Genomic DNA, 13,043 nt, shown 5'->3' with positions numbered 1-13,043 from the left:
CGGTCAGTACAAAAACTCACCAATTACTGAATAAAGCTTTGAAAACAGGGACTTCCTGATGGTTCAGCTCGTTAAGGCAGCGAGGGACTGGGCTTTACAAAGCAGGAATGTCCCACACTGGACCTTCAGCCTGTGCTGAGCTAGCTGATACATAGAAACATAGAAAAATAGGAGCAGGAGTAGGCCACTCCGCCCTTTGAGCCTGCTCCGCCATTCAATATGATCATGGCTGATCCTCTATCTCAATACCATATCCCCACTCTCTCCCCATACCCCTTGATGCCTTTTGTGTCTAGAAATCTATCTATCTCCTTCTTAAATATATTCAGTGACTTGACCTCCACAGCCTTCTGGGGTAGAGAATTCCACAGGTTCACCACTCTCTGAGTGAAGAAATTTCTCCTCATCTCAGTCCTAAATGTCCTACCACGTATCCTGAGACTGTGACCCCTTGTTCTAGACCCCCCAGCCAGGGGAAACATTCTCCCCGCATCCAGTCTGTCTAGCCCTGTCAGAATTTGATACATTTCCATTAGATCCCCTCTCATTCTTCTAAACGCTAGTGAATACTAATGAATACAAAAGCAACACACTGCGAAATTGGAAATAAAAACAGGAAATGCTGGAAACGCTCTGCAGGTCAGAAGCCTGCACTAATAATCCAGAGAACATGGGCTGGATTTTGTCAATGGGGACGTGATGGAGACGGGACTCCCACTTTTTCGGTTGTAGTCCCGCCTCCATCAATTTGTGGCCAACCCACGCAATTTTCCCTTGATTGACCTTGTTGAGCCCACCCAGCGGGCTCAGCAGGCCAATTAAGGGCCACCCGGTTACAGGTGACATCAGGGATTGACATTTCATCTGTCAAGAGCTTTTGACAGATGAAATATCAGCATTTGACAGCTCTGTGAAGCTGTCAAACACTGACAATCTGACTTCTAACTTGAGTCCTTCTCCACAGACTCAGTTAGAAATCTCTTCAGAACAGAAAGCAGAGGCTGCAACTTTTGACAGCTCGCGGCCATTCTGCTTTCTGTGCCGGTGAGATGAGGGACTCCCGAGACCTGAAGGAAGGAAGGAAGCCTGCATTAGTAAGTAAAGGTAAGTAAAACTTATTTAAGCATTTTACACACACCAAACACACTTACCTCTGCACTCATGCACCCATCACTCACCTGCACACCGGACATCTTGAACCCTCCAAGCCCTTCAGACCGATGGTCCACCTCGCTAACTTGACGTGGTTTGGAGCCATCGGGCAGCCCACACTTCAGGGCTAAAAATAGGAATTAGGCCAAAAACTGCCTGTTAACTACCTGTTAACAGGCAGTTAATTGGCACTAATCCCCTTCCCGCCTCGGGGAGGCGGCTCCCAGCGCAGGTTGGGTACCCGCCTCCTGGGAAACGGGCATGGAGGCGGGTTGGGGGCGGGAAGGGTTCGTGCGTCCCGATTCTGCAATTTTCCCCCCACTCCCGCCTCCAAACCTGCCTCCACGGGGCTTGGAAATTCGAGCCCCATGAGTTCAAAATCCCACTTATGGCAGTTTGAGAATTTGAATTAAATGAACAAAAATCTAGAAATAAAAAGCTGGAATCAGTAAAAGTGACCGTGAAAATTGTTGGATTGTTGTAAAAACCCACTGATGTCCCAGAGGGAAGGAAACCTGCCGCCTTTACCGAGTCTAGTCTATATGTGGCCCCAGTGCCACACCAACGTGGTTGACCCTGAAATCATTCAGTAAGGATCTCAGTTGTATCAAACTGCTACAAACTAGGCAGCCCACCACCACCTTCTCAGGGCAAATAGGGATGAGCAATAAATGTCAGCAACGCCTACATCCCGAGAATGAATGAATAAAAGCATAAGACGTAGGAGCAGGAGGAGGCCATTTGGCCCCTCGAGCCTGCTCCGCCATTCAATAAGATCATGGCTGATCTGATCTTGGCCTCAAACTGCACTTCCCTGCCCGCTCCCCATAACACTTGACTCCCTAAATAAATAAATAAACAAACACAATAAATAAATATAAATGGCTCACATACCTGAGCTTCTTGTTCCTCCTGATGTTTCCTAATGCTTTCCATAATCTCCTGAAACTCTTTCTCTTTTTCCTCGGCCTCCAGGCGGGTGGCCTCATTTTGTTCAGCATAAGCCATTGCCACCACAGCCAGGATTAAGTTGATCAGATAAAAGGACCCAATGAAAATGATGATCACAAAGAAGATCATGTAGGTTTTCCCAGCGGCACGAAGAGTCTGTAGGAGAAACACAAGATGACAATTTCCTCCTTAGACAGTGCCTATCACATTCTTTTCTTTGTAAATATGACACCGGAGATACATCTAGAACCTCGCACTAAACTTCCAATGAATTGCACAGCACTGCCATTTGCAAATGAGGAAAGTTAAGAGGCTGAACATGTGTGGAAAGCCATGGAAATATGGAGTCGCTGTTGAGTTCTGACGTTGGACCTTTTATCAGAGTTTTGATTTAAGGAGCATATAGATGGCTTTTAAATCATCCTTTTGGTGCTGATGATGTTTACCTGGGAGAACATGGCACCAGAATGGGGGTCTGTGAGGATCCACTGTGTCAATAATAGAAGGGAATGATCACTGTTATGGGAAAAGCGTGTGCTCAGAAAATCCATGCATCACTCTACACACAGTGCATACTGGTGTTTTTCTTGCACAATGCCACTTTTCAATGAAAATTGCATAAATGCATTGTGTGTTTATCGATCATTAACATACATTGGGCCAGTATTTACTCTAACCAGAGAATGGCAATCGCCGTTAGTTAGACTTGCTCTTGCCCGTTTAATTTCCAGGAGCTTTTGCACGGCACGTTGCTGCAAGTGGGAGATCGAAATGGCGCAGCACCCTCTTCAGGACATCTGGGACCTGTGTGAATAGGGCAACCAACTATGATTCTCCTTAACCAAGAATTGTTAATGAACAGCAGAGAGTTTGAACCAGAAAGTGCAAGTTAGAATATTGAATTCAATGTTAAATCAGGTGCAGAAAGTGACATAAAGTGAGGGAAAGAAAGGTTGGATTAAGAGAGAGAGAAAAGAGACAGAAAGAAAAAGTTAAAAAAATGTAATTTACATTGTTTTTAAATCTCCAACAACAATTAAAAACTGAAGGGGTGAGACTCCACACTTGTCATAGTTAATTTTCAGTGCTAGAGATGTTGTTTGGCAGTAATTAAGACTTATCACGCCATTATAATGGGTAATTAGACTGGAATAGAGACGCCCTAACTTTCTGTGGTGAGTTCGTGTCTACCGTGCAAGGCCAAGAACTTCACACCATTTAAAGCAATAAAATGGTGAGTCGGACGGCGAGATGCCGTTTTCGGGAAGCTAATGGTGGAGCGGCACATCTCAGTCAGCAACTTACGGATTTTCGCGTTCAACCGTGCATCTGCCCTCGCCTGAAGTTGCTGTGTGATTTGTGCACAAATAACGGTGAGCGTCGTTTGACAGTAAATTCTGGCCAATAATATCTGTGATGATACCTTATTAATATTTTCAAGGCAATTGCTTAATATTTAGAACAGCACTAGAGTCTGATTCAGCTAGGATTATCTACTTTGAAGCATCAATCTACCCATACAGTTTTATTGCTAATAGTTTTGAACCATTACTATATAGCACTATAACATTCATCACCAATCAAGAGTATTGATTTATTTAGCCAGAAGGCATTCTATCTGGGCAGGGAGAATCTTTAACAATGACTCTTTTGGATAGAATAGTGTCTGTTTCCATGACAACTCTTGGATCCATTTGTTTGTTAATTGAATCCGGCATTTTCTAACTCCTCTGAAGTTCATAGTTTAACTTTCTGTGATGGGGTAACTGATATAATATAAAAGTGTTAAGATAGCACCTGGAGGTATTTGCTCATCTCTGTGTTGAAGCTTCCTTCTCCAGATACCCGCCCCACACTAAAATTGAACTGTTTACTCCATGGGACTGGAATGATAGTCTCAGAAACTCACTCTCCGCGGACAGTTAAATGCCTTTGAGTCCCATTATAAAATAAGATGTTGTTAACCACCATTGTATATGTAGAAAATGGCTAGTGAAGAGTGAATCATAGAAGTACATGAGATATCCAACAAATAGAAACCCCATGCTAGCAAGATATCTGTACACATTTCTGAATAACCCGCACGAGCCCATCTGTTCTTTGCTGTTAAGTGCACATTTTCTTTCAGTGGGTATTGTGTCAAAGTGAGTTGATGGGGGCGATTTTGCCAGCCCTGGGGAGACGGGTTTGGAGGCGGGACTGCCGGGAAAATGGCAGAATCTGGGGGCAGGTACCCATCCCGCCCGCAACCCGCCTCTGTGCCATCTTCCCAGGAGGCGGGTAGCTGACCCGCGCCGGGTCGCGTCTCCTGGAGGTGGGAAGGGGATTACAGCCACTTAACTGCCTGTTAACAGGCAGTTAAGAGAATTATCCCCATTTTTCCAGCAGAGGCGCGGGCTTCCCGATGTCGGGAAACCCCACCAGGGTGACCGAGGCGAGCAGTGGGTCTGCGGGGGTCGGAGGGGTCCAAAAGTGCGCTGTGGAGGTGAGTGATGGGTGCAAGTGTGGAGAGGTAAGTATGTGAGGTGAGTGAAAAGTGATGGAAAAAGTTTCCTTCCCTTTGTTTCTTCCTGCAGGCTTCAATCGTTGGGGATGTGGAGGCTCCGGCATCTCCACGGCAGAGATGACAGAATGGCTGCTGCATTCTCCGATGCAACAACCATGTGCTTTCTGCTCACAAAAGAGGTTTGGTGAGCCTTGAGTACAAGAACTCACCAAACAACAGAGAATGTCAGTGTTTGGCAGCTTCACAGAGCTGTCAAACGATGACAATTCATCTGTCAAAAATTTTTGACAGATGAAACGTCATACGCTGATGTTCTCTGCAACCAGCTTCCCCTTAATTGGCCTGCTAAGCCCACTGGGCGGGCTTAACAAGGTCAATCAAGGAAAAATAGTGTGGGTTGGCCACAAGTCAATGGAGGTGGGACTAAAACCCGACAAACAGCAGTCCCGCCTCCAACACGCCCCCATTGGCAAAATCAGCCCCGATTAAACAGGTAATGAGGTCATTGCTAATGGACAGCAGTAAGTTACGAGGCACAACATCACACAGAATGTCTGACATCAGTGGAGTCATTTTAGAAGCGAATAATTAATGTAAAGTTGTGAACATTACAAGAGCCTCATTCATAGGGTGATAAAGTAACAAAAAATACAGTGGCACAAAATAGATATTCGATGAAAAAAAGCAGCATTTAAAATGAAAATGGATCTTTGCCCCGACTTCCAGCTGGAATTTACAAGATCACATTCTATAAAAATGAATCTAACAGATATGATGACAAAGAACACACCGTAGGACTGTACAGTACAAGGCAACTCTAAAACTATTTCAAACGGTACAGGAGGTTATATTTTTCTACAGCTTGCCAATGGCTTGTGTGGGACATCATTGCTATATTTGTAACAAAATGAAATTGTGACATTCATGCCATATCTTGTCTCACCAAAAATACCAGGAAGAAACTACTACAGGGAAGATGAAAGAGATCCGGGGGTCCAGATTGACAATAAATTGAAGCCATCGCAACAATGCTTGCTGGCAGCAAGTAACACAAATCAGGTGTTGGGATGTGTTGAAAGGTCAATATTGAGCCGATAAAGTGAGGTAAACCTGCCACTTTATAAATCATTGGTGTGATCGCACTTAGAATACTGTATACAGTTCTGGCCAGTGCATAACAAAAAGGATATTGTCGCTATTGAAAGGATTTAGAAGCGAGCAACCAGAATGATTGAGGGGATGGAGGGATTGGATATTATGTAAATTGGGCCTGTTCTTACTGAAAAAGAAAAGGTTGAGAGGTGATGTAATTGCAGTTTTTAGGATTCTAGATAAGATAGATCACGACAAGCTATTTCACCTTGTCTAGAACAGTACAACCAGAAGACTCGGCTTAAAGGGGAGTAAATTCAGAACTAATCTGCAGAAACATTACTTCACTTTATGGAACAGGCTCCCTCAGGACAGTATTGATGCATTCAAATGCAAGTTAGATAGGTTTCTTTCAGGAAATAATATTTTGGGATACAGTGTCTGAGTAATTTGAGACATGAGTGTGGCATGCTTGGGAGGAACAAGTGACTTTGTGATATACCTATCAATTCCTCCAATAAAAGGCGAAGAGTTACGAAGGTGACTAAAGGTTTTTATTGACTAAATAACAGCCCACTCTCGTGGGTGATCCGATCCAAGCAGGAGGAATACCAGCCAGTCGCTCACCTTTATACCTGGCCTGGTGGGTGGAGCCAAGGCGGAGTCGGCAGTGGTCATCCCAGGTATAGCAGTGTGGCAAGAGGCGACCTCGTACCGTGATACAATAGTGGTCAGTGATACAGTTATAACGAACAGTGGTGAACAGTGCTAACTACTAACAGTGATACGATAGTGAACGTGGTTTACCACATTCACCCCTTGTTTAGAATTAAGTCCGGCGGGGTGAAGTGTACTACCAATTCTGGTAGGTCAGTCTGTCCGGAGGCTTCGTAAGCCTCTCCGATCGCCGCAGCGGTGGTGTTGCCTTATCCGGTGCTGGTGCCTTATCCGGTGTTGATGCTGGTGTTTGCGTGGTCGGCGAGGGCTCGTGGGGTTCCGGCATGCCGTCTACCTGGACTGAGGTTGGGGGGGGTGGTGGCGGTGTTTCCGGATCGGCTGAGGGTGCGAGGTCTCGTAGGGAGACAGTGTCCTCCCGCCCGTCTGGGTACGCCACGTAGGCGTACTGGGGGTTGGCGTGCAGGAGGTTCACCCTCTCGACCAGGGGGTCCGTTTTATGGGTCCTCACGTGTTTCCGCAGCCAGACCGGCCCCGGGGCGGTCAGCCAGGTTGGTAGAGTGGTTCCCGTAGTCGACTTCCTGGGGAAAACGAACATTCGTTCATGGGGGGTGGTGTTAGTGGCCGTGCAAAGTAATGACCGGATGGAGTGCAGCGCTGTCGGGAGGACTTCTTGCCAGCGGGAGGTTGGGAGGCCCTTAGACTTTAAGGCTAAGAGGACGGCCTTCCATACCGTCGCGTTCTCTCTTTCCACCTGACCGTTACCTCTGGGGTTGTAGCTGGTGGTCCTGCTTGCTGCAATACCTCTCTCTAGGAGGAATTGCCGGAGTTCCTCGCTCATGAAGGAGGAGCCCCGGTCGCTGTGTATATAGTTCGGGAACCCGAACAAGGCGAAGAGGGCATTCAGGCACTTAATGACCGTGCTACTGGTCATGTCGGGGCAGGGGAAGGCAAAGGGGAAACGGGAGTACTCATCAACGATGTTGAGGAAGTACACATTACGGTCAGAGGACGGGAGGGGCCCCTTAAAGTCGATGCTCAGGCGCTCGAAGGGGCGGGTGGCCTTGATCAGGCTTGCTCGGTCCGGCCTATAGAAGTGCGGTTTGCACTCCGCACAGGTCTGGCAGTTCCTGGTCATGGTCCTGACCTCCTCGATGGAGTAGGTCAGGTTGCGGGCCTTAATGAAATGGTAGAGTCTGGTGACTCCGGGGTGGCAGAGCTGGTCGTGGAGGGTCTGAAGCCTATCGATATGCGCGCTGGCGCATGTCATTCGTGAAAGGGCATCAGGGGATTCGTTCAGCTTGCCTGGCCGGTACAAGATCTCATAATCGTAGGTGGAGAGCTCGATTCTCCATCTCAAAATCTTGTCATTCTTGATTTTGCCCTTCAGCTTGTTATTAAACATGAAAGCCACCGAACGCTGGTCGGTGAGGAGGGTAAATCGTTTGCCTGCCAGGTAGTGCCTCCAGCGCCGTACTGCCTCCACGATCGCCTGGGCCTCTTTCTCGACCGACGAATGTCGGATCTCGGGGCCCTGTAGGGTCCTTGAGAAGAAGGCCACTGGCCTCCCCTCCTGGTTTAGGGTGGCGGCTAAGGCGAAGTCGGATGCGTCGCTCTCCACCTGAAAGGGGATGGACTCGTCCACTGCGTGCATCGTGGCCTTGGCTATGTCTCCCTTAATGAGGGAGAAGGCCGCGCACGCCTCCTCCGTGAGGGGGAAGGAAGTGGCTTTCAGGAGGGGTCTGGCTTTGTCCGCGTAATTGGGTACCCATTGGGCATAGTAGGCGAAAAGCCCCAGGGTTCTCCTAAGTGCTTTAGGGCAGTGGGGGAGGGGTAGCTCCATGAGGGGGCGCATTCTTTCTGGGTCGGGGCCGATGATTCCGTTCTCCACTACGCAGCCGAGGATGGCAAGGCGCGTGGTGTTAAACACGCATTTCTCCTTATTGTAGGTGAGGTTCAGCCGTTGGGCCGTACGGAGGAATTTCTCCAGATTCGCGTCATGTTCCTGCTGGTCGCGGCCGCAGATAGTGACGTTATCTAGGTAGGGGAATGTAGCCTGCAGTTCGTTCTGGTCAACCATCTGGTCCATCTCCCTTTGGAAGACCGAGACCCCATTAGTGACACCGAAGGGGACCCTAAGGAAGTGGTATAGGCGCCCATTCGCCTCGAAGGCGGTATACTGGCGGTCCTCAGGGTGGATAGGGAGTTGGTGGTAGGCCGACTTCAGGTCGATGGTCGAGAATACTTTATACTGTGCAATCTGATTGACCATGTCAGATATGCGGGGGAGGGGGTATGCGTCCAGCTGGGTATATCTGTTTATGGTCTGGCTGTAGTCGATGACCAGGCGGTTTTTATCGCCGGTCTTTACGACTACGACCTGGGCACGCCAGGGGCTGCTGCTCCCCTCGATAATGCCCTCTTTCAGGAGGCGCCGCACCTCAGAGCTAATGAAGGCTCTGTCCCCGGCGCTATACCGCCTGCTTTTGGTAGCGACGGGTTTGCAGTCAGGGGTAAGGTTAGCAAACAGAGAGGGTGGCGGGACCTTGAGGGTGGAGAGGCTGCAGGTGTTACGCGGTGGGCGGTTTAACGTTTGCTGGTTGTTGACTGTGAGTGGGGGGAGGGGTCCACCGTATGCTAGGGTTACGCTTTGGAGGTGGGATTGGAAGTCCAGCCCTAGTAGGACGGCAGCGCAGAGATGGGGGAGGACGAGGAGTTTAAAGTTTTTATACTCCGTGCCCTTAACCGACAGGGTCACGACACAGTAGCCGCTGATGTCCGTGGCGTGGGACCTCGATGCCATCGAGATTCGGCTGCGCGTTGGTAGGACAGAGAGGGAGTAGTGGCTCACCGTGTCTGGGTGGATGAAGCTCTCCGTGCTTCCGCTGTCGAACAGGCAGGTCGTGGCGTGGCCGTTCACTTTGATGTCCATCATTGACTTGGACAGATGGTGCGGGCGGGCTTGGTCCAGGGTGACGGAAGCTAGTGTGTAGCTGAGCGAGTCGTTGTCATCTGCGGGCGAGGCGGTCGGGCGTGGTGAGTAAAATGGCGTCTCCCACGAGGTAGGGCCCCATGAGGCACTATTGGGGTCGGTTGCCTTAATCAAAGATGGCCGCCCCCATGACTCATGTGTGGGGATGCTGGCCTCAGTTGCCCTAAACAAAGATGGCCGCCCCCATGACTCATGTGTGGGGATGCTGGCCTCAGTTGCCCTAAACGAAGATGGCCGCCCCCATAGTTCGCATGCGGCACTGCTGGCCTCTGAGGATCCGCTCCTGCAGGCCTTGGAGAAGTGGCCTTTCTTCAGGCAGGTTTTACATATGGAGTTCTTGGCTGGGCAGCGCGACCTCGGGTGCTTCTCCTGGCCACAAAAAAAACAGCCGGCGGCCCGATCGCGGATGCCCGATGTCGGGGCCGGTGCCGGGGGTGGCGGGGCCGGTCGGGTCCGGGACGCCGACGCAGAGGTAGGTCCCGGGGGCGGCGCTGGGAAGGGTGCTGTGGTAGGGGTCGGGCCCGAGTCCCAGGGTCGCGAGCAGTACCTGGTGAATGCTTCCTGATCTTGGTGGGCCACTTCCAGGGAGATAGCGAGGGCTTCAGCTTTTTCCATGCTGAGGTCTTTAGCTTCCAGCAGTCTTTGCCGTGAGTACTCGGACCGTAGGCCTTTCAGGAATGCGTCGCGGATATTATCTTCAGTATTTTCAGCTGCCGACACCGATTTAAAGTCACAGTTCCTGGCGAGTGCATATAGCGCCTGTGAGAATTCGGCTACTGATTCTCCTGGCTGTTGCGGCCGTGATCTTAGGAGGTGCCTAGCGTACATGTAGTTTACCGGGGTCCGGTACTTCTGTTTCAGCAGGTTGATGGCGGTCTCGTAGGTAGTCATGTCCTCGATGAGAGTGTATACTCTCGGGCTCAGTTGTGCCTGCAGGACACTTAGTTTGGATGCCTGAGGGACGCTGGATTCTCTCAGGTATGATTCGAAGCAGACCAGCCAGTGTTTAAAGTCTGCGGCTGAGTTTGCTGCTCGTGGGTTCAGGTCCAGGTACGGCGGTCTGAGGGCTCGCAGCCAAGCTGGCTGGTGTGGCTGTGCTCCTGGGAGCTGCGCTGGTGGCTCCTCCGCCGGTTGTGACTCGTTGTCGGACATCATTAAATTTAGTCAATAAAATTGATATACCTATCAATTCCTCCAATAAAAGGCGAAGAGTTACGAAGGTGACTAAAGGTTTTTATTGACTAAATAACAGCCCACTCTCGTGGGTGATCCGATCCAAGCAGGAGGAATACCAGCCAGTCGCTCACCTTTATACCTGGCCTGGTGGGTGGAGCCAAGGCGGAGTCGGCAGTGGTCATCCCAGGTATAGCAGTGTGGCAAGAGGCGACCTCGTACCGTGATACAATAGTGGTCAGTGATACAGTTATAACGAACAGTGGTGAACAGTGCTAACTACTAACAGTGATACGATAGTGAACGTGGTTTACCACACTTTGCACCTATGGTTCCCAAAGATTCCCACCAGAGGTTTCCTCGCCTCATGCCTGGGTCTGTTGTAGACTAATTGATTGAGATTGATTGCCATGAATTGTCAACAACTCCATTATCATTGTATCATGTGACTATAAAGATGGTAAAAGGCGAACTAGATGGAACCTGGTCTTTTTTTGTCTCGCAATTCCTAGATTTCTATACACCTTCTCAATATACTGGGGCAGAACTAATTATAGGATAGTTAAAAGCAAAGCTCAAACAGTATTGAATATTACCAGAACCGGGGGATGAGTTGTTGCCTTGCACTCACTTGGTTTTATTTACGTGATATAATCTTACTTTCTTTCCTTTTTATTTTCATGCATCAAGCTCAATGGTAGATATGGTGTAACCCAAGTCACGATAATGATTACATGATACCATGCACCATCTGCTCCTCCATCGCAGCATATCAGCTGTTGTGTGTTTTTTTTGGTCAATGAGTTAATGCAGAAAGAAATGCATTTTCTATCTATTTATATGAAAGTTTTGAGTCAGACACATTCTACACATATAAAAGTTGTGAGGAAGACATCAAAAGGAGGATTGGACTTGCTTCTGCTGATTTTTGAAGAGTAAGCACGATACGGAAGGTTAAAGATATTTCGGTAAAAATGAAGATAAGAGTTTATGAAGCGATGAGTTGGTTGAAGAGAATACTAGGAGTATCCAGGATGCAAAGAATCAAGAATGATATAATGGGAACATGACTTGGACAAGAAACAACACTTATACAGAAGATCCAAGAAAGAGAACTGCGATGGTTTGGGCACGTTTCAAGAAAGGAAACAGCTAGAATGCCTTTCACGGCCCTGCACACACAGGTACATGGAACAAGAAGCTGAGGAAGATCAAGGAAGCGTTGGATAGACAATGTCAAAAGTGACTTGTCACTGAAAGTGATACAGATGACTGAAGCAGCCCAGCTAGTTCAGAACCAACAACGTGGAGTGGATTCATTTGGCCCCATCGTCGCTGCTGAGCCGACCGACGGGAATTTAGTCATAGTAGCAGTACACTCTAGACATCACATTTTGGCTAAAATACCAACAAAAAAAATCACATTGAATAGTCTTTAAAAAAACAAAGAGAATAAATCCCTGCTATTTTCTGCTGTTATTTTTCTGGCCTTTAGATAACCTGGGGTGCGATGCTAAGGAGGGCAGCCAAGCAACTGAATATTGAGGAAGACTTCCATAAACTATAATTAGCGTCTAATTGATCAATTACTGCCTTATCAGCCTCCTTCCAATCATCAGTGAAGTGATGGAAGGCGTCATCAATAGTGGCATCAATCAGCACCTACTCACTCACCTGTTCACCGACATTCAACTTGGGTTTCACCAGAATCATTCAGCTCTGGATCGCAGCACAGCAGAGCCTTGACCCAGACATGGACCCAAGAACTGAATTCCAGAGGAGAGGTGAGTGTCATAGGAGCCCTAGCAAAACTGAGGTTAACAGGGTCAAAGGAAAACGTCTCCAGTAGCTGGAGTCATACCTGATACAAAGGAACAAGGTCGGAGGCTAATTATGACAACCACAGGACATCACTGCAAGAAGTCCTCAGGGAAGTGTCCTGGTCCAACCACCTTCAGTTGCTCCATCAAAGACCTTCCCTCGGTCATAAGGTCAGGAGTGTTTGCTGACAATTCCATAGTGTTCAGCTCCATTCACAATTTCTCTAATAATGAAGCAGCCCATGCCATGTCTGCTTACAGTAGGACTTGGATAACATTCAGGTTTGGGCTGACAAGTGGTAGGCAACATTTGCAACAAATATGTGCCAAGTTATGACCATCTCGATCAAGAGGAAGCCTATCCATCTTCCCTTCACTTTTGACTGCAGCATCATATCAACTCAGTGATTACAAGAACGAGGCAGAGGATGGGTACTCTGCAATAAGTGGGTCACCTCCTCACTCCTCAAAGCCTCTCTACCATCTACAAGGCTCAAGTCTAGAGTATGATGGAATGCTACTGAGTCCAGCCACAACAACACCTGAGAAGCTCAATGACATACAAGACAGAGGAGTTTGCTTGTTTGGCACTGTGCCACCAGGCTCAATATCCGCCTTCTCCACCATCTGTCCACCTGGCTGCCATATCGACCATCCACACAATGCACTCCAGCAACTCATC

At 48.5% G+C, this 13,043-nt stretch overlaps 1 protein-coding gene across 2 annotated transcripts in view; it reads right to left on the bottom strand.

Moving 5' to 3' along the window:
• Positions 1-13,043, bottom strand: part of scn4ab (sodium channel, voltage-gated, type IV, alpha, b) — a 232,152-nt gene that overhangs the window by 93,302 nt on the left and 125,807 nt on the right. For both annotated transcript variants that reach the window (XM_085966222.1, XM_085966221.1), the window contains one exon: positions 2,047-2,259. In XM_085966222.1, coding sequence (XP_085822348.1) covers positions 2,047-2,259 — 213 coding nt within the window. The remainder of the gene's footprint in view (positions 1-2,046; positions 2,260-13,043) is intronic.

The sequence above is a fragment of the Somniosus microcephalus genome, chromosome 24, assembly GCF_052327205.1.
Source record: "Somniosus microcephalus isolate GS21.2 chromosome 24, FLI_Smic_1.0, whole genome shotgun sequence".
Lineage (NCBI taxonomy): Eukaryota > Metazoa > Chordata > Chondrichthyes > Squaliformes > Somniosidae > Somniosus > Somniosus microcephalus.
The sequence above is the reverse complement of the archived record's forward strand: the minus strand, read 5'-3'. Positions and strand labels throughout refer to the sequence as shown.